Raw genomic sequence first — 27,283 nt, 5'->3', positions numbered from 1 at the left:
TTGAAAACTAAGCAAAATACTGGCATCAAAATTCACTTAATAGCAAACATGACCCAAGCTAATGTAAAACTAATTAAGTCTTAATTTAGTCCAGTTAGGAAGGATAGTCACATGTACAGTGCAGAAATATTAATGTGTCTAATGGTGGGGTGCTGCTCCAGGCCCAGTGGGGTTAGTACATACGAGATAACATCATATAACGTTTCTAAAATTCACAAAATACTGAATTCTGAGACATATCTGGCTCCAAAATTATAGGTGAAGGAATGTCACTTATATCAACTCTTAAATACAATTCAAATAATTGTTCTATAAAGGCTTTTTCCATGGCTGCTCTAAACTTCTCCCTCCTCCAATTGTTCATACAATTAATTTATAATCAATCACGTACTGCCTTATGACAAGTCTTCTACTACATTAAACTTTTCATTTAAAATTTTTATGGTTATTTAATTTATTCTGTGTTTCTGTACTGTATCCTCTAGACTCACGTTACAGCTAAGCATTTATGGCTAGTCCAAACTGAGACACGCTGTAAATATAAAATAAAATATACACTGGATGTGAAAGACAGTATGAAAAATTAAAAGGCAAAATATATCTTCAACAATTTTATACTGATTACATGTTAATATTACATTTTATATGTATTAGGGTAAATAAAACATATTAAAATTAATCTCGTCTTTAAAAAAATGTTGTGTTTAGCTATAAAATTTAAAATGTTGTATGTGATTAACATTGGACTGTAGACCAGTACCATCCAAGAGGACTTTCTGAAATGACAGAAATGTTCTGTATCTGCACTGTCCAAGGTGAGAGTCACTAACCACATGTGGCTACTGAGCACAGGAAGTGTGACTAGAGTGACAGAACAAATCCATTTTTAATTTTATTGGATTTTAATTAATTTAAATGGAAACAGCCACTTGTGACTCATGGCCATCATATTGGACAGTGTGGCTCTACACTGTACAGTGCTTAAAGGTCAGAAATGAATTATAATCTGCAGTTGAATAAACAGTAAAAGGGGCAATACCTAAGGACACAAATACAAGTGAGGTGCTGCAGAAGTGAAACCCCTCCATCACATCTACTAACCGTGGAGAGAAAGCCAAATGCTTCACATTTACACTTCTCAATCAAATATTGATGTAAGTCAGTTGTTAGCAAAGGGACACCTACCTTGTTCAAGGTCCTCACAGCTGCGTATCTCAAAGCTGGCTTAGGAGAGCTACAGAACAATTGGAGAACTAGAAAAGAAAAAAGATCACTGTGAATATAGCTCATTTCATCATAGAGCACATATCTGAAAATATAGTACGTGAAGAAACATATTCAAAATATGCATAAGAAATTAGATCACAGTGTCAAAAATTCACATGAAAAAGTATATCATCAAAAATGGAAAAAGCCATTGTTGTCACATTATAAAAACTTTATAGTATAGAAAACAAAGTTTATTCTTTTTTTCTAAAAGAAATTATATAACCATTAACATCTGAATTTAAATGGTAGGAATATTTATAGTGACAAGAGCAAATGGGCTTTTTAAACATTAAGGAGAACTGATGGCATTAAAGTTACTTTTAAATATTTTACATGGGGAAATAGTAACTTCAGAAAAAGAAGTATGCGTAATTATGAACAACTAAAATAATCATCTATATATCAGGATGCAAAAGCTGTATATACAGAGCTAAGGTTCAAAAATCATTCTTAATAGCCATCCAGCAGAACTTGTAGCTTAAAACAAAAGCGTAAGAATATAAACAAAAGCCAATTATGAAATACACAACTAACCTGAAACAGCAGGTGCCAACTCCCTTGCAGTACAGTTAGGAAGATGGATGATGGCTGAAGCAGCTTCATAAATAACCATTTCATGTTTATTTCGCAAGCAGCTCTCAATGAAATCAAAGAGTGGGCTTTCATGACTGACAATAAAAATATATGGGCCATGATTAGATATCAAAAACAACAAAGACAATACGCATAGTGGTTAAAAACACAGACTGAGAAGCACTTTTGGAATTATGGATGAAGGACCTCTGGAAATCCATTCCTCCATAAAAATAATGAGAACACTGGCATAAATTTTCAAAATCAACTTTTTCAGCACTCTACAAATTAGCCAAACGGTTGCAACAATCCTAGGAACATTTATTCGAGACAAGAACAGCAAGTTTTCTGGTATTTTGACTTGCTCTATTTCCACTCTCTCTTCCCAGTTTCATGGCACCCCTGGAAACCAGCAGCTTGGCAAACATAGTAGCTATGAAAGCCAGTAGCCTAGCAGCCACTGGAGGAGGCAGGTGGGTTTGGAGCTCCCTTGAAAGCCCTGTGCCCAGAGATCTGTCACCATCTGACCTGATTGGTGCCCCCTAGAATAGCCCCATCCCTGGAGCTAATCTATGTATCATCTGACTCAGAGCTCATGCACTGAGGAAAGCCCTATGCCTCTAGGGAGTTTGTCCCCAAAAGTCAGTGGCAATTGTTTAACATTGCAGTTGCCAGAGGCAGCGACTGAATTGCCAGAGGCAACGATTCCAGTTGGGGCAATCAAGGAGCAGGACAAAAAACTTAAAAGGAAAATCTGAGGACTGAGATGTCTAGGGAGCTTTGACAATTTCTGACATATTCCTGAGGCTGTAGAAGGCCATGCAAATGTGGAAGGCTGTGCAAATGTCCAGGAAAGACCTGACAGAGCCCTGATCTCTCACCAATGCTGACCTTCAGGTTCTGCATAAGTAGGAAGTGAAGGCTAACGCAGTTATAAATTGCAAGAGCGTCGAAGACATACCCCACTCAACACACAAAGTGCCCATTGGAAAAGGGTAAGAGACATGTTGCTTTAAAGCTTTTAAGAAAATCTGTCAAAAAATTTTCTGACGACTCAGCTAACTAAGCTGAGTGGCCACGTATGACAAAGAATAAGGACTGCACTATATGCCCAGAAAAGTCACCAAACAAACAACAATAAAGAGCAACAAAAAAACTCTTGAGAGGGTAGATGGTTGGCTCACTTGGTTAGAGCGTGAGCTCTGGGCAATGGGGCTGCCGGTTCAATTCCCACGTGGGCCAGCGAGCTGCACCCTTTGCAACCAGAATGAAGTCAACGAGCTGCAGCTCAGCTCCCGGGTGGCCAGATGGCTTAGTTGGTTGGAGCGCGGGCTCTCAACCACAAGGTTGCTGGTTCGATTCCTCCACTCCCACGAGGGATGGTGGGCTGCGCCCCCTGCAACTAAGATTGAACACAGCACCTTAAGCTGAGCTGCTGCTGAGTTCCCAGATGGCTCAGTCGAACCACAAGGTTGCCAGTTTGACTCCCGCAAGGTATAATGGGCTGCACCCCCTGCAACTAACAAGAGCAACTGGACCTGGAGCTGAGCTGCACCCTCCACAACTAAGATTGAAAGGACAACAACTTGACTTGGAAAAGTCTTGGAAGTACACACTGTTTCTCAATAAAGTCCTGTTCCCCTTCCCCAATAAAATCTTAAAAGCAAAACAACAACAACAATAAACTCTTGAGGATGGGAAAGGGGGAAATCTGAAAACCAGAATTATATACTTAAAATATCCAGTTTTTGACAAAAAGTTATGATACAAAGAAATAGTAAAGTATGGCCCATGTATAGGAGGAACAAAAGGTGATCAATAGAAATAATTCCTGAGGAAGCACAGATGTTGGATTTGCTAGGCAAAGGCTTTAAGTCAACTAATATAAACATATTCAAAGAAATAAAGAAATCCATGTCTAAAGAATGAAAAGGATTAAAAAATTAAAGGCATAACAATCATGCCTTACCAAAGAGAGACTATAAATAGACAGAAATGAGTTTTTTGTTTTTGTTTTTTTAGAAAACCAAGCAGAAATTCTGGATTTAGAAAGTACAATAACTGGAGTGAAAAATTAAAATCTGCAGTTCAACACTTGATTTACACTGGCAGTAGAAAGAACCAGAAAACTTGAAGATAGGTACACTAAGATAGTCCAGTTGAGGAAAATAAAGAAAAAAGAATGAAGAAAAAAGAACAAAGCCTCAGAGACCCATGAAATATGACCACATGTAACAACATTTGCATAACAGGAGTCTCAGAAGGAAAGGAGAGAACAAAAGGGCAAAAGGAATATTTGAAGAATGGCCAAAAACTCCCCAAATTTGATTTAAAGTATTAATCTATGCACTTAAGCAGCTCAACAAATCCTAAGCAGCATAAATACAAAAGGAGCCACACACAGAAATACCATAGTCAAAATGCCAAAAGCATAAGACAGAGAGAAAATCTCTACAGCAGTAAGATAAAAACTACTCATCACATGGTACGGGGGTGCATCAATATAATTAATGGCTGACTTTTCACCTGAAACAGTGGAAGAGAAAGGGCAGTAGACCATATTCAAAGTGCTGAAATAAAAAGACAAGAATTCTATATCCAGCAAAACTACTCTCCAAAAATGAAAGATGAAAAAGAACACTCCTACATAAGCAATGTCTGAGAAAATGCATTGCTAATAGATTTAATTTACCAAAAATACTAAAGAAAGTTCTTTAGACTGAAATACTGACTCTGAACAGTGACACGAATAATCAAGGAGAAATAAAGAGCACTAGAAATGGTAAATATGTAAAGTGATATAAAAGATTCTATAGATACATTGTTTCATTTCTTTACTACTTTAAAGGACCTATAAAATTGTATAAAGCAATAATTATAACACTATATTGGATTTATAACACACACATGTAATACACACGACAATAATAGCAAACAGGAGCAGGGAGAGAATGGAACTACATTGGAGCAAAGATTCTATATTTTGCTAGAATTAAATTAGTATTTATCTGAAGTAGATTGTGGTAAATTAAAATATATGTTCTAATCCCTAGATTAACAACTAAGAAAGAGTGGGAAAAAAGTAAAAATATTGACAGAGAAATTAAAATGATACACTGAAAATATTTAACACAAAAGAAAGCAATCAAAGAGGAACAAAAAATACAGGAGACTTACATAAAACAAACAGAAAAATTGAAAAGGTAAATCCAGCCATATCAATAATTATATTAAATGTGAATGGTCTAAACACCCAACCAAACCATACAGATTGTCAGACAGTATGAAAAAGCAAAATCCAATTATATTCTATCTACAAGAGACACACATTAGATTCAAAGATACAAACAGGATGAAAGTAAAAAGATGAGAAAAGATATACCATGCAAACAGAAGTGGCTATATTAGTATTAGACAGAACAGAATTTAAGACAAAAATACAATAAGAGATAAAAAGACATTTTATAATGAGAAAGAGATCAATACACCAGGATGATACAACAATGACAAATACATACACACTTAACAACAGAGCCTCAAAATACATGAAGCAAAACTTGACAAAATGAAAGGAAAAACAAATCATTTAACAATAGTTGGAGATGTCTATACCTACCCAATAATTAATAGAACAACTAGATATAAAATCATCAAGGATGCAGGAAACTTGAACAACATAATCATCCAATACAACCCAATGACTGTAAAATACACATTTTTAAGAACATATGGACAGGTCTCAAGGATAGATTAAATGACAGTCATAAAAAAAGTTTAAATACATTTAAAGGATGGAAATCATCAAAGTACGTTACCCAACCACAGCTGGATTAAATTATAAATTAACAACAGAAAATAAATAGGAGAAATCCCAAAATATTTGGAAATTAAACAACATTTCTAAATAACCCATGGATCAAGAATAAATCAAATGGAAATTGGCAAAATATATGAAACTGAATAAAAATGAAACATACCACATAAAATTTATGAGACATAGCTAAAAGCAATGTTTGGAAGGAAATTTACAACTTTATACACTTATACCAGAAAAGAAAAAAGGTCTGAAATCAATAACCTGAGCTTTCACAATTAAGAAATTAGAAAAAAGAAGAGTCAACGAAGCCCACAGTGAGAAGATATAATGAAGATCAAAGCAGAGATCAATGGACTAGAATGAAGAAAAACATTAAAAAAAAAAAAATCAATGAAATCCAAAGTTAATTCTTTAGAAAGATCGACAAAACTGACAAACTTTCAGCTTAACTAACCATGAAACAAAGAGAAAAAAAAAACACAAATTACCGACCCTAAAGAAATTGAAATGATTTTAAGGGCATATTATGAACTATATTAGATAACTAAGATAAAATGGACAAATCCCTAGAAATATCAAACTACCAAAACTGATTCACAAAGAAATACAAAATCTAAATATATTTATGAGTTAGTTAGTTATTCCTCAAAGAAAAGCCAGGTTACCATATATTTGACCTCCTTTGTCCTCTAGGTTATGGGAGGAGAAATGATTCTAGGTGGCGAGCACACAATGTGATGTATAGATGACATATTATTGAACTGTACACTTGAAACCTATGTAATTTTACTAACAATTGTCACTCCAATCAATTAAAAAATATTTTTTTTGAACATACTAGAAAAAAGAAAAGAAAAAGCAATGATTTCATTGGTTAATTCTATCAAAAATTTAAAGAAATAATACCAATCCTTCACAAACTCTTTCAGAAAATAAGGTGGTACACTACTTTCCAACAAATGTGATGCCAGTATTACAACAAAGACAAGTTTTCACAAGAAAACTACAGACCAATATCCCTCCTGACACAGACACAAAACTCCTTTTAAAAAAAATCAGCAAAGTGAATCCAGCAATACATAAAAAGAATTATACACCATAATTAAGTAGCATTTATCCCAGGAATGCAAAATTGGTTTAACAACAGAAAATCAATTTTTGTTATATACCAAATTGATAATATAAAGGACAGAAACCACATGATCATCTTAATAGATACAGAAAAAGCAACTGACAAACTCTAATACTCATTCATGATAAATACTCTTAAAAAACCAGAGGCTGAGGGTATGTCCTCAACCTGACAAAGGGCATCTCCAGAAAATCAACAGTTAACATAATGCTTAATGCTTTCCCCTTAAGATCAGGGACAAAGCAAGGATGTTTGCTTTCACCACTTCTACTCAACAATGTACTGAGGTACAAATTAGGCAAAAAAAAGAAATCAAAGACATCCAGTTTGGAAAGGAAAAAGTAAAACTGTCTTTGCCATAGATGACATGATCCTCTACAGAGAAAATCCCAAGGAATACATACACACACGGAACTGAATGACCATAGCAAGGTTATAGGATACAAGATTAACATGCAAAAATCAATTTTATTTCTGTATGTTGGCAATAATTAATCCAAAACAAAATAAAAACATTTCCATTCATAATAACATTAAAAAGAAAATACTTAGAAATAAATTTAATAAAAGTAATACAAGACTTTTACACTGAAAACTACAAAACCCTGCTGAGAAATCTAAGTAAATGGAGAAACAGTCTCTGTTCATGAACTAGCACAACATGATAGATCAAAGAGATCTAACACACATACACAGAACATTTCACCCAACAGCAGCAGAACACGCATTCTTCTCTAGTGCACACAGAGCATTCTCCAGGATAGATCACATGGTAGGTCACAAGACAAGTCTTACAAAATTTAAGATTTAAATCATAACAAGTATCTTTTTCAATCACAATGAAGTAAAACTAGAAATTAATAACAGAAGAGAAACTAGAAAATTCACAAATATGTAGAAATTAACACACTGTCGAACAGCCAGTGGGTCAAATAAGAAATGAAAAGGGAAATTAGAAAATATCATGAGACAAACAAAAACACGACATACCAAAACTTGTGGGATGCAGTAAAAGCAGTACTAACAGGGAAATTTATAGTAAAAAAACTGTAATTTTTTGAAACACCATCTATGATAATATACATACAAAATCAAAAAGAATTGCCAGAGATATTTTGAGAATTAACAAGTGAATTTAACAAGTGAGGGGGTAAGGGTAATTTTGTCCAAAACTGACCTCCTGGTTACCCAGAAAAGAAGTTGGATTCCTACGGACCTCCAGAACAAGGGGACTCAGCCAAATGTACAAGGCAATCAATTCTGGTCAACCACAAAGCTTCGACTTGAGCTCTTTCCCATCATGCCAATGGAGGGGCTGGTACTTCCCCAACCATGAAGGCTGACATGGAGGTTCCTGCTACTAGCATGCCACTTTGTACAGCTGAAAGGTTTGGACCCCAGCCCCATTATTCCAGGGAAGGGCTGCTTCCCCTGAAAATCAGCATGCAATGCAACTCAGAGAAATCTAAAGTAAAACTATGGGTGAAGTGTCTTTACTTTCATATAATTTTTAGAATTTTCTCTTTATCCTCTTGGATGTTAAAAAATTTAAGCTTTGCAGTAGTTTGTCATGCAAAAATTTATAACCAGATTATAAGTGAATTATTACAAACCTATTATGACAAAGAAAATGAATATATCAAACATTCCAGAAGCCCCATATGCTACCTTCCAAGCACTACTGTGATCCTGCCCTAAAGGTATGTACTATCTAACCTTTAATACTATAGATTACTTGTGCCCATTATGTCTAAAATTAACTTAAATAGAATGATATAAAATGTGTTCATGTGACTGCTTAGTGAGATTTATCCGTGTAGTTGCATTGAACAGTAATTTGTTCACTTCCATTGTTGTCTACTATTGCCTGTATGAATATACAACTTATTTTTGATTCTGTCACTGATGGACATTCGGACTGCTTCCATTTCAGGCTATTGTGAATAATAGTACTAAAGGTATCCATGTCTGACTTTTGACAAACAAATGTATGCATTTCTGTTTGGAATTTAAAAGAAGCCAATTGAGATTCTGATTGGCGGTTTCATTGAATCCACAGATCAAAATAAGATGTCACATCATTACAGCACTGAATATTCCAATCTAAGAACATGATATATCCCTCCATTTATTCAGGTCATACTTTAAATAACATTTTATAATTTTCTGGGTAGAGATGTACACAATTTTTGGTAGACTTATTCCTAAGGATTTCATTTCAATATAAATGGTACCGTCATTTCAAAATTCTACCTTATTGATTGGGTGCTGGGATATAAAAATATAATTGGTTTGGGATACTGACCAATATTGGGATACTACCCAATAACCTTGGTAAATTCACATATCAATTCCAATAATGTATAGATTACTTTTCATTTTCTATATGCATAATCACGTTGTCTGCAAAGAAAGTTTTCAAGTCTTTAGATTTTTTTTTTTTTTTTTTTTTTTTTTTACTTATTGCACCACGTAGGACTTCCAGTAAAATGTTACTTAAAAAATAGGATTAGCCGGCATCCTTGTCTCATTCACAATCTCAGTGGGAAAGCCTTCAATAGTTCACCGATAAGTATAGAGTTTACTGGAAATTTTTTGATACCCTTATCAGAATAATGATGTTCCCTTCCATTCTTTGCTTTGAAAAGAAATATGAGTATTTTAATCACAAATTGCCATTCAATTTTATCCACTACTTTTTTTTGCATCCATTCAGGTGTTAAGATTTTTCTTCTTTATTCTTTAAACAAAAACCGTTACATTGATTTTTTTTTTTTTTCCAAGTCAAGTTGTCCTTTCAATCGCAGTTGTGGAGGGTGCAGCTCAGCTACAGTCCAGTTGCCATTATTAGTTGCAGGGGGCGCAGCCCACCAGCCCTCACGGGAGTCGAGGAGTCGAACTGGCAACCTTGTGGTTGAAAGCTCACTGGCCCATGTAGGAATCGAACCGGCAGCCTTCGGCCTTAGGAGCATGGAGCTCCAACCACCTGAGCCACCAGGCCGGCCCTTACGTTGATTTTTGATTGTTAGATCAAACTTGCATTGCCAGGATACATGCATATTGGGAAATATTTGTTCATTATTTCTTCATATATCTTTTTGCTCTATTCTCTCACATCTTTCTCTGGAATTTCAATTACATATTAGCGTGTTTCCCCAAAAATAAGACCTAGCCAGACAATCAGCTCGAATGCGTCTTTTGAAGCAAAAATTAATATAAGACCTAATCTATTATATTATATTATGCCTGGTCTTATATTATGTAAGACCGGGTATTATATATTATATTATATTATACAAGGTATTATATTATATTATATTATATTATATAAGACCCAGTCTTATAGTAAAATAAGACCGGGTCTAATATTAATTTTTGCTCCAAAAGACGCATTAGAGCTGATTGTCCGGCTCAGTCTTATTTTCAGGGAAACATGGTAAGTGGGAGGCCACTTGATATGACAGTTCTCTGAAGCTCTGTTTTTCTTTAACTTGTTTTCTCTGTGTTCTTCAAATTACTTTCTATTGCTCTATCTTCAAATTCACTAACTCTTTCATTCTTTCGTCACCTGTCTCTAATCTGATGTTAAGCCCATCTGTCAAATTATCCATTTCAGTTAGTGTACTTGTAGCAGGCAGAATGGCTCCCCAGGGATGCCCATGCCTTCCTCCATGGAACCTGTGAATATGCTAACCTTACATAGCACATTACACCCCTGGCTGACAGTCAGCAAGGAAATAGGGACCTACAATCTATGACCACAAAGAAATAAATTTGGCCAACATCCTAAGTAAGAGTGGAGGTAGATTCTTCCCTTAAGCCTCCAGTAAACAGCAGCACCCTGCCAACATCTTGCCCTTAGTTCATTGGACCTATGTCTAACCCACAGAACTGTAAGGTCACAAGTGGATGTTGTGATGGGCCATTCCAGTTATGGTAATTTGCTATGGCAGCAATGAAAAACCGATATAGGTCCCTGGAAGTGAGGTGCTGCTGTAACAAATACCTAAAGTTGTACAACTGCCTTTGGAATCAGGCAGTGGGTGGAGGCTGGAAGAATTTTGAGGAGTATGATGAAAAAAGCCTAAATTGCCCTGAACACACTATTACTAGGAATCTGGTCTCTAAGGACACTGTCAGTGAGGGCTCACAGCCGGCTTGTAGAAATCCAGTCCTGGAGAATCCTGTAGTGACGGCTCAGAAGGAAGTGCAGACCATGTTATTGTAAAGTGGAATAAGGTGGGTCCTTGTTATGTATTGGCACAGCTTAGTGACACTGTGTCCTGCAGTTATGTGGAAAGCAGAACTTGTCAGCGATGAACCTGGCTATTTACTTGAGGGCATTACCAAGGAAAAGTGTTGAAGATGTGACCTGGTTTCATCTTGATGTTTACAGTAAAATGAGAGATGACAAATTCCATCAGTGGAGAACAGCTCTGGCTTGTGCCCAGGAGCTCCAGACAGCCTGCGCTACCAGTTTTGGGGCTTGCTTCAGCAAGCCCCAAAACTGTATATGACAATTCTTTGTATACTCACATCTTTATCCCCTTTTGGGTTCTGCTTCTGTAGTACAATTCTGACTGGCAAAGAATTTTAAGATCTACAATTTCTTTGTAGCTCCTTTTTATACGTTCAATTTCCTCTGTTCATCCATTATAACTATTTCCCATTAAAGTCTTTAATAAATTTAGAATAGATGTTTTGAAGATTTTGTCTGTTAACTCTAATGTCTGGGTCATATCAGGGTCAATTTCTATTGATTGTTTTCTTAACTATTGGTAACACTGTCCAAATTCTTTGCACTCTTAGCAGTTTTTTACTGTACATGGTCACGCATCACTTGATACGAATGCGCTCTGAGAAGTGCATTCATTAGGCAACTCCGTCATTGCACAAACATAAAATGCATCTACACAAACCTAGATGGCATAACCTACTGCACCCCTAGGCTATGGTACAGCCTATTGCTCCTAGGTTACAACCCTGTACAGCATCTTACTGTACTGAATACTGTAGGCAATTGCAACACAATGTCACCCTCATCCACACCCAGTGAAAGATGTTTGCCATCTCAACCACAGCCGTGTTGATTTTTGCAACTCCTCATGCTTGGCAGATCTTTTGAAATCATGAACGAGCCTTTGAGTGTCTTCTTCTAGATGTCATTCATACACTCTCTGGTGACATTCCCCCGAAACCAAGCAAGGTTCTTGATGCAGCCGTACATGTTGTAATCCCTCCAGAATTGCATCAGTGTCTTCTCAGTTGCAGCAACAGCCTGGGCAAAGGTCCCCGTCAGGCAGGAGGACTTAAAGCTGCTATAACAACTTGGTCCTTGATCCACTGGTTGGATCAAAGAGGTTGTGTTTGGAGAGAGAAACATCACTTTGATATTGCGATAAAAAGAGGGTGTCAACAGTAAGAAAAATCTTGAAAGGTATGTTATGCTTCAAACAGTGCTTCTCCATGTCACTGGTATAGTAATTCAGAGGGACATCTTGGGAGAGGAGCTGGGTCATGCATGACCTCTTATTGCTCCCGTAGGACACTGGCGTGTGTGCTTATTGACATGCTTCACAACCCTGAGGTTCCCTCTGTGCCAGATCACAGAGGGTTTCCATTTGTAGCCTGCAACATTGTCCCCTAATATGACCAAGCTATTCCACCGTTTCTGGAAGCAGGAAGTTCAACTGAGTATTTCTGAATATTCCATTTTATCTTCTCTGTTGATATTTATGTTATATCTTTAGGTTAGTATTTTTTAGTGGTTACTCAAGAGATTACAATATTCATCCTTATATTATCACAATCTGCTATCAAATAATATAACACTACTTCACGAACAATATAAGAACCTTACCAATGTGTAATTCTATTTCTCTCCCTAATGCCTTTTAAATGAATAATTTAAATAAACAAGTCATTAAATGCAGTACTTGAACATTCTCATTTATAAGAATAAAAGAGATAAACAAGATGTTCTTAATATCACTTCCCACTTTCACATTTAATTACTCCAAACTCTAAGATCTATAATTATTTTAGGTTCAGTATAAATATTATTAGCAATCATAATCTATTAAGCACACACACCAGAGCATACATTAAGGTAAAAAAAGGACATGGAATCCCATGACTTTTTTTTTTTTTTAATTTAGAAAACATCAAATCCATCCATAAAGTCAGCACTACCCAAAAAATACTCATAAAGGAGATAAATTGAGGAATGTTAACCAGCAAATGGAAAACTACCTAGGTTTAGATAAAGACACTTACCCCTCCTCATTTTCTTTTAGTAAGCGACTGGCAATCCGGATCAGCATGCAGTAAGCGAACTGTGATTTGAGACCAGATTTAGTGAATTTGTTCAACATTTTAGAAACAGCAAGGCGATCATTCTTTTTAAGGTGATACAGGACTCCCAATGCATGGTACTAAAAAACAAGAAAAAGAATGTAACGTACAGAAATCTGAGTAGGAAAGAGGACAAAATTACATGAAAATAGAATCATGTGGAACTAGGTTTTTAATAAAAAGATACCCAAGTCAAATGTACACAGAGAGATATCCTTTCCATACTGAATCAAACATGGGCAAGACTGAAAGGATTAGAGTTTCTATTTACCCCCAGGAGTTGTACATTCAGATTGGACAATTATTAAGGAGGTGACATACAATCTGAAGATGGCTCTGGCAGGTTCAGCATTGCCCCAAACATCCTTAGTACAAAGGCTCTCAGGTCCAAGGCTTTACCAGCGTTGCAGGTCTTTGAGTGGCTTTAAATCATCTGTGACCATGTTAGTAGTTAAAGGATTCATCTCCTAAAGCAGGCTTAAGGAGTGTACGTATTATCACGGCACTTTGTGTAAAAGCACAATAATCAGAGTTAGGAGAGTGAGAATGTTTCCCAAGGGAAAACTTACTACTCTGTTTCCTCATAACTGACTCTGCTAACATGAGAAGTTATAAACACTGAAAGGGAATAAATGAGTACCCTCTCAAATCCAAATGGGGTACTTTACATAAAACTGCCAGTTAAGAATTTATTCTTGTTCCTTTTAATTAGGAATAGCCCAATGAATATCACAATGAGATCTTCCCGACAAAATGGTTATCAAGTTTCACAACGTAAAACTTACTCTTTACGGTTTTTATAATGTCTACTATAATGAAGACCTGAAAAGCTCAGAATTTAACATCCTTCTTCACAAATTATTTTCCAAACAAAGGACTTAGGTGCATTTGGAAGGACCTCTGGAATGCACATCTCATCCACCACTGAATACAAGACTCTTTCTCCAACATTCTTACAGCTTCTCCTGAACACTAGCAGGGCCTGTGTCAGTAATAATTTGTGGGATGCCTGAGAACAGGCATTAATAGGCTGCTTAAGTTTAAGCTGCTTGATATTAGCCTTTAGTTAATACTCATCTGGGGAACCAACAAATTGCCCCTAAAATGCAGGGTTAAAGAAAGGTCATCTCCAGATATGATAAGCTAATGTGACTCAATGACCATACCTGGACCATAATATTATCACTTGAAGCAGCTTCCTGGGCTTCGTTGACCCAGCGCTTAACCACATCATAGCTTATCTTCATCATGTGCTAAATACAGGAAAAAAAAATGAGAACAGATAATGCATGATCACTGGTAGTTTAGAAACGTGAGTTAGTTTTCTAAAAGACAAGTCCAGAAAAAAACCAAAAAGCTGCTTTGTAGCTTTATAAGTCTACTTCAAGTCTCTACTCCTGAAGCAATTAATAAACCAGAAACACTTTCTCCAAGATCCTTTTGCAAAGGGGAGGACTGCATGTTTGTGGGCTGAGAGGTGTGTAAAAGGAAATGAGAGAGGAGGCACAGAAAAGGAATGGTTAACAGAATGATACTTAATGTTAACTTTATAGGTTTTACTTCCAGGAAACTCGCAGGAAGAAAAAAAACAGAGTATCAATACATCATCTGCTGTAAAACTTGACCAATTATATTCCAGGACCAGAAACACTTGAGACTCAGATGATAGAATCTATTCATACATTAGTAACCAATTTTAATCAAATGTGATAGGTTATAATGAATAAATTTTGTTTGGATTAAAAAAAGAAAAGGTATTACTAAAACAAAGACCGCTTCCTGGGAGGGAACTTAGAAGTGGGACAGGAGGCTTTGGACTGAAGGGTTGTAGACACAGCACACCAAGGAAAGCAGGGACGAGAGCAAGAGGCAGAGTGCAGGTCAGAGAGGGGGAGATCGACCCTGAGTTTCTTCCCCGTCCCCCACCACACCCTTACCTTTATCATGTGTACAACATAACTTTCCGATTACCAAAACCTTTCAAACACATGAAAATTTCAGGTTTTTAACTGCCCGTTTAAATTGTTCAACGCTTCCCTGGCAGATAAAAAAATACTCCTGGATAAAGTAGTAGAGATGTACCCGTATTTTTTTAAATGTTTCATTTGTGAGAGAATTATAGTGATGCTTTGCTTTTGCACCTAGAAACTGTAGCATGCCTTAGAACCAGGCAGCCACTGTACTTGTTCACTTACTAAGGAAGATACCAATGCTGAGCTGGACACACTGGAGACTCTATCCACAATGGCCTGCTTCATGTAGCGTTCAATGGCCTGCAACATTGTTCCCTAATAACATGCATAAAGAAAAAGCGATTGAAGCAAAACATTTTCATGCAAAATTACCACCTCAAACTAATTTACAAAAACCAGTCATATATTTGTTTCTGTGCAAATATTTAGAATGCATTAAAAGGATCATATAATAATCATATTCCAGAAGGCAGAACCCAGACAACTCAGTGAAAGCTTCAAGGAGGAATATTTAAAGGTATATGTGAAGAAGAGTAACTGTTCAACAGTGAAATAAATGGTCTCAAAGTGGAGAGTTCCAGTTTGAGGAAGCACATAAGTAAGGCTCAACCTATCAGGGATGTTGTAGAAGAAATTCCTAAAAGGGATGAAAGCTACTTTTGAGTCCTGAAGATACCTCTATGTGAAGGGGATATATGTCACATGGATCCCAGAGTCCTATAAGTCAAATGTAATCCCTGATTATTTTAGATACAAAGAAATTAAATGTTTAATATGCTACTACAGTGAATCTTCAATACGAAATCCTCTGGAAATGAAGTTGTTTTTCAATTTAATTGGGAGAAAGCTTAGCACTGGGAAGGCGCTGGTTGATGAAGATGGGTAAACAGACTGAGGTCAATATTTAGATCGAGTCTTTTTGCTAGCGCTGGCATCGTCAAGTCTTATGCCACCAATTTAACACTAAAAACAAAAATAACCACAACAAAACACATGAGCAGCAATAAGTATTATTAAGCCATTTCTATTACTCCTTCTAGGATCCAGACTTACCATTTGATCCTACTCAACCTTTAAAACATTGAGAAGACTGCAGACATACATAAAGTATGCCCAAGCATGAGTATAGATGAAATATTTGCTTGGTCATGTCCAGTCTGCCCGTCACTTTAACCGTTCCTACTCAGAGTTCCTAGAAAGGGACAGCCTAACATACTATAACCTCCTCATCGCTCCAGTGTAACATACTGAGTCAAAGTTACACACCTGACTCGGACCTATGTGTACAGAAGTCACTGGGCTGGCTGATATGTAACTAGCTAACCACGTTTTCACTCTTAAATTTATGTGAATGAGGAGGCTTGAGCCTGGTAAATGACGGGCTGTAACAGTCAGCATTTGAGAAATCTGGCTGCTGAGTTCCACAAAGCCACACTATTTCTCGGCATCTGGTTGTAAGCTTTACCTAAAATTCTGAGAGATCCATATCCTGTAATAAAGCTTTATTTTAAGCTAAACTCAAATGGGTCTTTGTTTCCTGCCAGCAACATGCCCTGACTATAACAAAAGTCTATGAGGGCAAATAGAGAGAGAAATAGACTTATCTAAATAAACACAAGTTGAAAAAACCCATCTGAAAGAAAAGAAGGCTGGAGCCACAAAAGCCTTTCTGGTGGTCATGTTTCTCTTACACAGACAGACCTTGGGATATTGCAGTTTGGTTCCAGACCACACAATAAAGCGGATATTATAATAAAGTGAGTCACATGAATTTTTTTGGTTTCCCAGTGCATATAAAATTATGTTTACCCTGTATTGTAGTCTGCTAAGTGTACAATAACATTATGTCTAAAAAAACAACATCCATACTTTAACCAAAAATTACTCTATTGCTGAAAAATGCGAACCATCATCTGAGTCTGCAGCAAGCTGTCATCTTTTTGCTGGTAGGAGGTCTTACCTTCAATTTGTGAAAAACGCAGTACCTGCGAAGCATAATAAAGCGAAGTGCAATAAAACAAGGGACGCCTGTACTGAAGAGTCCCTAAGTCAGTCGAGGGCTACCTGCAGATAAACAGTGTCCCCTTTCATACCTCAGTACCACAAAGAGAACTTACATCAGTGATTCTGCAGAGAGCCCTGATGGCCGGGCCTCGGTACACATCCTCCTTTCCTGTCATGTCCTTGGTCAGACTAAGAAAAATCAAATTAGTTACCATGAGATCAATTCAAGTCTTCTCTCTTGTGGAGTCCACCCCTAGCTAATTCCACCTGTCCCCTTCATTATCTTAACGCAGCTATTGATTCAACAAATATTTATTGAGTGTCTTCTTTGGATAAATATTAAAATTATTGGGTAGAAGACTGTTCTAAATCTTAATACAGCAGTGAGCAAAACAAAGTCTTTGCCTTCAGGGAGCTTACGTTCTAGTGGGAAGAGAGAGAATAATCATGTGAACAAAATATGTACATCATTGTAGATACTGGTAATTGGCATAAAAAATAAAGACAATAGTACTGAAAGCCCCAGGATGAAACCTCCCAAATCCTAAACACCCATCAGACTAGACGTGACTCTTTACAAGAAACTGACGAAAATGAACTCATGAGGTCTCTCGCTCTCAGGCATGGCTTTCTAAAGTGACAACTGTTAATGGCTTCGGACCTTTCTGCTGCATTTCAGAAACAGGCAGGGGAATGTGGACTGAGCTACTAAATTCCACATCCATACTTTAAAGGTTTTTAGCCTTTGTATTATATTTTTCACCCTTTTATCCTCCCTTCCCTTGTCCTTGTGCATTTATCCATCTCTTCCCTCGCTTTACTTCCCTCATATAATCAAAACAGCCACACGCCAACTCACTCCACTGGACGCCAGGAGGAGAAAGTTGTGAATAACTGTTAGTCCTTCAATTGCTCACTTTTTTCAATGATAAAAACATTTCATTCATATAACAATACACTTTCGAAAACATTCAGAAAGGAATAAAACACAAAGTCTAAGTCTCCCCTCACCTGCCCCAGCCTGCAGTGCCGCTCAGCTGGAGATAAGCAGCATCGTGACACTTGCTTACGTTTCTTAAGGAAGTTTTAAAAATATGTAAAACCACAGGGACTTTTAAAATGATGCCAAGGGGTGTTCACTCTCCTGGCACCTTCCTTTTCTTACTTAATATAATTTGAGAATCTTTCTACAGTGGCAGATTATTTTTAATTTTAGATATCCATATATTTTTAAATATATATCCATTGGTGACAGTACCACACACCGGCCATGAAGTCAATGCATCTGCTGCAGCCTGGAGGAGAAGACCCAACCTCACAGGGTCCTATAGCAACCTACTACCAAGACTGGGCATTCGGTAGGCCCTCCTACCACTGCGCTGGGCTGTCTGCTCCTAGGGGAAGCAGAACATGGTAAAACGACTGGATCTCCTAGTCATCAGCCACTGTCACAGCACTTTTGCCATAAAATGAATGGCAATGTTGTGTAGGCCACCAGCATAGCAGATTAACTGTTAGTACCACAACTTGGATTACTGCAAACTCCTGATTCAGCCTATATTTTACGGTGTGTCTGCCATGTAATTTATAAAAGAAATAACAGTCAAATTTATCAGTCTTTTCTTTCCTTGCCTCTGAAATTTTAGCCATAATTAACAAAGCTTTTCCCTATACTAAGGTTAAAGAGGCATACTACTCATGTTTTCTTCTAGTACTTGTATGGTTTTATTTTTATTTGTATTCTTTATCCATTTAGAGTTTACTCATGTGCATGATATTAAATACGGATCTAATTTTATATTTTTACAAGTGGCTACTTAGTTGTTCCAGCCTCATATACTAGAAAGTATGCTTACCCCGGTGATCAAATGCTACCTTTGTCATAAAGTACTAAATTTCCATGTGTATTTGGGTCTAATTCTGTACTTTCCATTTGTATCACAGAATCCTGAAAAATGTAGATCAGCATGGCCAAGGTGACACATTACGAAGTCATCACACACTTTTATTCCATTGGTCTATTTGTCTATGTATGTGCCAGTGCCACGCTCTTTTAACTTTACTGGCCTTAATATTGTACTGACTGGTAGAGCCAGTCCTCTCTCATGATTTTCCTTTTTCAGTTATTTCCTGGCCATTCTTACATGTTTGTTTTTTCATATGAACTTTAGTATCAAATTTTCTAACTCCATAATAGAGCCTGCTCTTTTCTTATTGGGACAGCACGGAATTTATAAATTAATTTAGCGAGGATTAAAATCTTTATAATGTTGAATTGACCTATTCAGAAACAGCGGATATCTTTGCATTTGTTCAAGTGTACTTTGAGTCTTTCATGGCTTAAAAATTTTTTACTTCTTATAAGTTTTGTGCTTTTATTGTCAAAAGTATTTCTAGGTATTTCATCTTATTTGTTGTTGTAATGGGGTTCTTTGTGTGTGTGTTGTTTATATGAAGGCTACTAATGTTATATGTTAATTTTATATCCTGTGGGAATATATCAACAATGTCATTGGAGTCCCTGAAGACGAGGAGAAAGGAATTGGTGCCAATAAACTTTTTTTTAAGAAATAATAGTTGAAAATTTCCAAATTTGGGGAAAGACATAACTTTACAGGTTCAAGAAGCTTAGTGAAATGTATACAAGACAAACTCAAAGGAATTCTCAACTCAGATACATAACAAACCTGCTAAAAACCCCAAATAAAGGAAAACTCTTGAAAGCAGAGAAAAATGACACATTACATATAGAGAGACTTCTGTTCAAAATACTGTGGATTTCTCATCAGAAAACACAACGTCAGAAGACAGTGGAACAGGTTTTTAAAATAGTGAATGAAATAAAAGGAACTGACAACCCAGAATTCTATATTCACTAAAAATATCTTTCAGGGATGAAAGTGGAATAAAGACTGCCTCAGAGGAAGGTAAACTAAGAGTACTTGTCACCAACAAATATTAAATGTTTCCAAGGAAATATTAAATGAAGTGTTTCGGGCTGGAGGGAAATGATACTCGAGAGATCCCTAGAGCAACCAATATAACATCTTTACAGGACTGAAAGGAAAATAAACAAAACTGTCAACCCAGAATTCTATGCCCAGCAAAACTGCTTTCAAAAACAGGTGGTTTATTTTACTTTTTTCTTTTTGTTCTCAGTTGGGGTTCTTTCTACTGAATTATATTCAAGCTCACTGACCCTTTCCTCTGTCAAATCCATTCTGCTAGTGAGACCAGCCAATGAAATTTTCATTTTGCATGTTGTATTTTGTCATTTCTAAAATTTTCATTTGGTTTTTTTTTAAACATACAGTTCTCGGCTGAGAATTTCTTTCTATTTATTTCAGGCGAGTTCACCTTCATGGCCCATGGCTGCATTAGCTGCTTTAAAATCTTTAGTAATGGCCACATCCAGGTGATGTGGGGGTGGGCAGCTATTGATTATCTTTACTCTTGAGAACTGGTCAGTCTTTCCTGGTTGACTAATTTTGGATTGTATCTGGACATTTTAAATATTATGTCTTGAGACTCTGAGGCCTGTTAAAAGCCTCTGAGGAATGTTGGTTTTGTTTTAGCAAGCAATCAACCCACTAAATTTCAGGTCGCAAGGTCTGCCTGGGCTTCTGTGCATGTCATTTCTCCCACACTGTCTGACTCTGAAGGACTCTTTTCCCCAGTTCTCCTAGTCACAAATATAGGATTCTCTCAGAGTTTTAGCCCCCTGTGCAACTGCACAATTCTGTGCAAGTGGGTTCTCGGGACAAAGAGGTCAGAGAAGACAGAAACAAATATGGATTCCCTGCCCCACTCTTCACACATGCACCTCTTTCCTCAGGAACGGGTTTTATCTCAGGGCTTTAGATGTCTGCAATACTGGTCACACCACAGTAAAGTTGTACTACAACCGGGCTGGCCTTAGGGCAGCACTGGAAAGTAAACAGAGGAAAACTAAAACAAACAAGGATTCTCCCCCATGCTCTGTAGTTTCCAAGAGCCCTTCCTTTATTCTGGTGCTCAGGCCAGAGAGCTGGGCTTCTCTCCCAGTCTTTGTTGACCCTGCTCACTCAATAGTTTCCCTATTCATCCTGCCCTTGGGTCAATTCCAGAGTATAAAGAGGAAAAAGAACCATGAAACTCACTGTTAGCAAATTGGTTATTCATTAATACTGTTTTCTCTCCCCAAATTCACCTGCTATTACCGCATTCATTTTTCAGAGGCCTTAGGTAGATGCTTTTTGTACTTTGTCTGGAGGATTTGTTGTACTCTTTGCAGCGGTCTTACTGCATCTCAGCTAGAATTAGAAGGACCCTGGCTTTCCCTTTTATTTATTCCTCATATTAGACTTTAGAGAAGGAAGTCTTGAGACTTGGCATCATTTCCATCATCTTTCCTCAAAAGTCTTCCACACTTTCGTTTTAAAAGCATAGGTATTGACCCAAATAAAGCAGGGCAGCCTGCTTGTCAACTGGGCAGGAGGCAGGGAAGGGAAGTAGGATACAGCCAGTTTTCTCAACACCCATCAAACCCACTCTGATGGCTACTGTTATGTATTAACCTGGCTGGGCTTAGGGATGCCCAGAAAGCCAGCAAAACGTTATTTTGGGGTGTGTTCCTACGGGCGTTTCCAGAAGAGATTAGCACTGAAGATCGCCCTCACCCATGGGAGTGGGCACCAACCAATCCGTTGAGGGCCATAACTGAGCAGAAAGGCAGAGCAAGAGAGAATTTGGTCTCTGCTTGAGCTGGGACATCCATCTTCTCCTGCCCTCGCACATCAGCACTGGACAGGAACAACCCGCCCCCACTGGCCTTCCTGGGCCTCCAGCTTGCAGACAGCAGATGGCGGGACTTAGCCTCCATAACTGCATGAGCCAATCCTTCAAAATAAATCTCTTCCCATATAGCTATATCTATCTATAACATATAGATATCCGATTAGTTCTGTTCTCTGGAGAAACCTGACTAATTTACCCACATTTCTCAACTTCTTCCTATGTGACTGCTTTCTTGAGATAGGGAAAGATAAATAATCCTTATGATTCCCGCCCCCTTAACTGAAGAAAGTGGAGGATCCTTTGCTTAACTCATGCAACAAAGTTTTAATGTGCATCTAACACATGCAGGGCACTTTTCTAACAATTGATGATACGTTATATGCGACATGGTTCTTGCTCTTAAGGAACAAGAAAAACATAAACAAATATTTATGTAGAAAAACATAAATAGGGGCAGCCAGATGGCTCAGTTGGTTAGAGCGCGAGCTCTTAACAACAAGGTTGCTGGTTCAATTCCCGCATGGGATGGTGGGCTGAGCCCTCCACCACTAGATTGAAGACAACGAGCTGCCACGGAGCTTCCAGAAGGGCAGCCCTCGTGGCTCAGTTGGTTAGAGCACGAGCTCTCAACAACAGGGTTGCCGGTTCAATTCTCGCATGGGATGGTGGGCTGTGCCCCTGCAACTAAAGACTGAAAACAGCGACTGGACCTAGAGCTGAGCTGTGCCCTCCACAACTAGATTGAAGGACAATGACTTGGAGCTGATGGGCCCTGGAAAAACACACTGTTCCCCAATATTCCCCAATAAAATTAAAAACAAATAAACAACTCATTACAGTACAATGTATTAGATATAGAATAGAGGTTAAAAACGTGTTACAAGAACAACAGAGGAGACAATGACTAATCTGTCAAGAATAGGGAAGTCAATGTGTGTAACAACGTTTGAGCTAAGTGGAAAAGGAAACAGGATAATTACAGGCACAGGAAGAAATATGTACAAAGATACGGGGTATGAAATAACTGGATGAGTTTGGGAAACAGTAACAGCATTGAAATGAACTCCAGGCAATGCCAATATTTAGATGGCAGGCTGAAGACAAGCAGTGACTTCTGAGAACAAAATGGGATTCTCAGACATGGGAAGAACCTCAGAACTATTATTCTGGAAGCCAAAGATGGCTGAGCTTCAAGGAATGTTGAGCCATGTTAAAACAGAGAGAGGTCAAGTAAAATGTGGACTGAAAATTGGATTTTGCAATTAAGAGGTTACTGGAGATCTGTGAGAGAGAAGTTTCACTACGGTGGTGGCTAAATCAGATTATAACAGCATCTCATTTCCTTTCTTGTTCTAAACAAGTCCTGGCGGACATCCCTCAGATGTAACACTCAGGGACAGCAGCACCATTCAAGTAGAAAAGCTGTTTCGGGCTTGACTATCTCTTACCCAGTAAGTGGGTGACCTTAGTTTTTAGCTCCCTGAGGAATCTCAAAATATTGTCCTTTCCCTACCCAAATCCTCACTTTATCCCCCGTTGATTTCAAAATTGCCTGCTGGATAACAGTTTCTATAACCTCTGTATTTCTTCCTAAAGCATGACCTATGAATTGTTCATTTGATTTTCTGAGATTAGAGATGTAACTTACCACATCCTGACACCCTCCCGCCACCTCCATGCTACTCCCTAATGTGAGTGATAGGTCATTCCTCAGAACCCAAATCCGGAACTCAGCTATCTTCAGATGCATACTTTCACTGGATAAATCTCATCAGACAGGGGTAGAGTAGTATGACCAGACTGACAATATATTTGACCATCGTTACTGAAGTAAATAAATTTCTTCATGTTTTTGTTTCTTTTTTTAAACTGAGTTGTAACTTATATACAATACAAATGCATGGATTAAGTGTTCAATTTAGTTTTGGCAATTGTATTTACCCATGTAACCTCCACCAAAAAAAAAAAAAAATACTGAACATTTCCATCATCTCAGAAAGTTCCCTCACACCCACTTCCAGTCAATTTCCTCCAACCCACCAGACTTCTGGTTTCTATCACCACAAGAGAGTTTGGGCTGGTCTTAGAATTACATAAATAGAATCATCGGTTTTCTTTTGTTCCAACATAATGTTTTAGAAATTTATTCATTTTGTTCCCTGAATCAGCAATTTGTTCCTTTTTGTTGCTGAGTAATAGTCCGCTATATTAATATACCACAATTTGTTTATCCCTTCTCCTGTTGATGAACTTTTGGGTTGTTTCCAATTTAGGGCTATCACAAAGCTGCTATGAAATTCTTGTAGTCTTTTTTTCTGACCATATATTTTCATTTTTCTTGGGTACATATCTAGCAGTGGATTTACTGGTCAGAGGGTAGGTATATGTATAACTTTAAGCAACTGACAAACTTTTTCTAAGGCGATTGTATCATTCTACTGTGGACAAAACAAGGGGTGGGGGGTTCTATGGAAAGTAACCTCACAGGGTGATCAGATCATAAATTCCTAACTGGGCAGGTCATGGTGGGGAGTCGTACCCAGGCATGTAACTTCTTAGTAAAAGGTTTATCTTTGCCTTAAGCAGCCTTCCATTGTTTTTGTGCATCTAGGTTAAGACAACCTTTGACATAAGCATAACCACGCTCAAGAGAGCACATAATCTTGTTAATGATGCTGTAATCCCGCCCTTGCCTTGCTTTCTCCCACCTCCACATATTCTTTCTTACTTTCCCTCCATTTCAAATGCATAAAAGAAGCTGCAAAACTGTTACTCCCCAGAGAGAGATCTTGCTCCCCAGCATGTGTTGTCAGTTTGGCTCAAATACACTCATAAAAATTCTCTACAGGTGTGGACGTTCTTACGTCACCACCACATTCCCACCTATGATGTATGAGAGTTTCAATTGCTCCATAGACTTGGTATTGGAGCAGGCTTTTGATTTTGGTATTGTCAGACTTTGTTATTTTAACCATTCTACTGGGTATGTGTGGGGACAGAGCCAGGAGTGCAGTTTCCAGGCTCTCGGCCTCACGTGGAAAGGTGCTGGCTCAGGTAGTAAATGGCCATCAACTGTGATTGGATGGCCATCAACCGTGGCTAGTTGGCCGTCAGCTGTAACCAGTGAGCCGTTGGCCAGTAATATAACTGCTGTGGCTACGCTAGCAGCAAATGGGGGCTAGTAAGAAGATGGTGGCTGAGCTGGCAAGAGCGGCAAGCAGTCAGCACGGTGGATTGCAGCTAGCAAGTGAGGTTGGTTGGCAGAGAGAAGTAGACGGCAGGTTGCGGATAGTGTGGCTCCTGCTTCCTGTGTCTCCAAACCAGCTGCCAGCAAGACTATAGTGGTTTGACTCCCCTATCTATGGCTCTGTGGGTGTTCCTTTTTGGCCTCATCATGTCCTGTGTTCTGATGCTAGGAGCGGGACTAGAGACCCCGCATGACACCCTGCATGACAGTATGGAATGATACCTCATTGAGGTTTTAATTTGTATTTCCCTGATGACTAATACTATTAAGTATACCGGGGGTGCCAAAAAAATGTATACACATTTTAAGAGATGGTCAACGTTGCTCAAGCAGTAGTTTGCTGTAATCAGAAGTGTCTGGATGCAGATGGTAACCACTCTGAGCACCTCTTGTCATTGCAGAGGTCAAATGTGACTTGTATTCATCTTTTGTTTTCAGTATAGATCGAGTATTACAATTTTAATAGTTTTTTCCTTTCTTAAAATATGTATACATTTTTTTTGGCAGCCTCTATATTTCCATGTGCTACTGGCCACCCGTCTTTATTCGTTTGTGAAGGCTGTGCCGTCAGGTTCCCTTAGTCTCCGTGGTTTCTCACCAAGCAACACAATTATCTGTATAAGCAGGACGGTCATCTACCACGTGAGTTTTCTACTCCTGCTGTGATAACTGACCACGTGAGTGTCTTAACACAACCAAAACGTATTATCTTAAGACTTCTGTGGGCTAGAAGTCCAACGTAGGTCTCCCTGTGTCAGCAGGGCTACATTCATCTCAGGGGCAACATTCACCCCACAAATTCACCCCAGCCCAAGATCTCCCCAAATCTCAACACATTGCAGCATCAACTCAAAGTCCAAAATTTCATCTAACTTTCTCTCAAAAGTCCCAATCTTATCAAAATCATCTAAATTAGGTATGGGTGGGACTGGGTGTAATCAATCTATCCTGAGACAAGATTCCTCTGCACCTGTGGACCTGTGAAACGAGAACAAGTTCTCGTTCCCAGAATCCCAAGGGTGGGACTGCCTGCCACGGGTAACAGACATCGACACTCCTGTTCAAAGAGAAATGAAAGGGAAAAAGTCACTGGTCCCACGCAATTTTGAAATCTAGACAGGCAAACTGGAAAAGGTTTCAAGTCCAGGGCAGAATTCTCTCTAGTTCTCAGTACCACCCTGCAGGCCTGCACAGCTGCCCTCAGAGCCATCCTTCCTTTTTATAAGGGCAACGTGTGCTGAAAGCGGAGGAGTCTTATCAGCCCGTTTCCTGTCTGTAGAATTTGGGGCTCTGACAGCCTTCTTTCACTTCCTCCTGTCTCTCGCTTTTCGTCCAAACTGGCAGTGTTGCTGCTGGTCTGATTCTTAAGAGCCTGTGGGACTTCCATATACGTACAGAGACTCGCCCCATTAGACGAGAGGCTCCTCCACAGGTCTTGCCTAGATAATCCTACCTCTATTTTTGGTTTCTGCTCAGAAGCTGAGGGAATCTATGAGTCACACCCTTGATCTCCTCAGCGTGTTTTGTGTGAGTGAATATTTTGACCTTTTCATCTTTCTGAGGTTTTAGCAAAGGGCTGTAGAGTAACTCCTTTGACTTTTTCTCTTTCAGTAGGAGCACACTTTCCTACTGAATCTCTTGATTTTGGCATCCTTTGCCATTTTAGGAGGCTGAGAATTTCCAAAATCAAGAATTCCTGGTTCCTTTTTTTTTTTTTGAGGTATACCTGACATATAACATTATATTAGTATCAGGTAACATATAACATTATATTAGTATCGACATGATGATTTAATTTTTGTAAAGAACTCCTGGTTCTTGTTTAACAGGTCTCTCCTTAATTTATTTCTCTACTCTCAAATTTTACTATAAGTCACAAAAAGAAACCAGGCTGCACCTCAACACTCTGCTTAAAAATCTCAGTTAAATATCCAATCCATTACTTAGAAGTCCTGCTTTCCCCATGACTGCAGGACAGTTCCGCTTTCTGTTACCATGTACCAAGGACACCTTTCCTCCAGTTTCTAACACCTTATTTTCTTCAAAGCTCTCCCCAGCAGCTCCTTTAACGCCCATGTATCTGGGACCAGTCTGTTCCCAACGAGCTGAGTATTCTTTAAGGTGGTGTTTTCTCTATC

At 38.2% G+C, this 27,283-nt stretch overlaps 1 protein-coding gene across 1 annotated transcript in view; it reads right to left on the bottom strand.

The window, feature by feature from the left end:
* COPG2 (COPI coat complex subunit gamma 2) overlaps positions 1 to 27,283 on the bottom strand; it is a 106,376-nt gene that overhangs the window by 58,862 nt on the left and 20,231 nt on the right. The window contains exons 6-11 of the mRNA XM_033099187.1: positions 17,236 to 17,311; positions 15,341 to 15,433; positions 14,312 to 14,398; positions 13,068 to 13,225; positions 1,804 to 1,937; positions 1,186 to 1,253 (exon numbers count right to left, since the gene is read on the bottom strand). Coding sequence (XP_032955078.1) covers positions 1,186 to 1,253; positions 1,804 to 1,937; positions 13,068 to 13,225; positions 14,312 to 14,398; positions 15,341 to 15,433; positions 17,236 to 17,311 — 616 coding nt within the window. The remainder of the gene's footprint in view (positions 1 to 1,185; positions 1,254 to 1,803; positions 1,938 to 13,067; positions 13,226 to 14,311; positions 14,399 to 15,340; positions 15,434 to 17,235; positions 17,312 to 27,283) is intronic.

The sequence above is a fragment of the Rhinolophus ferrumequinum genome, chromosome 26 (assembly GCF_004115265.2).
Source record: "Rhinolophus ferrumequinum isolate MPI-CBG mRhiFer1 chromosome 26, mRhiFer1_v1.p, whole genome shotgun sequence".
Classification (NCBI taxonomy): Eukaryota; Metazoa; Chordata; class Mammalia; order Chiroptera; family Rhinolophidae; genus Rhinolophus; species Rhinolophus ferrumequinum.
Note: the sequence above shows the minus strand (reverse complement) of the source record. Positions and strands in the feature narration are given on the sequence as shown.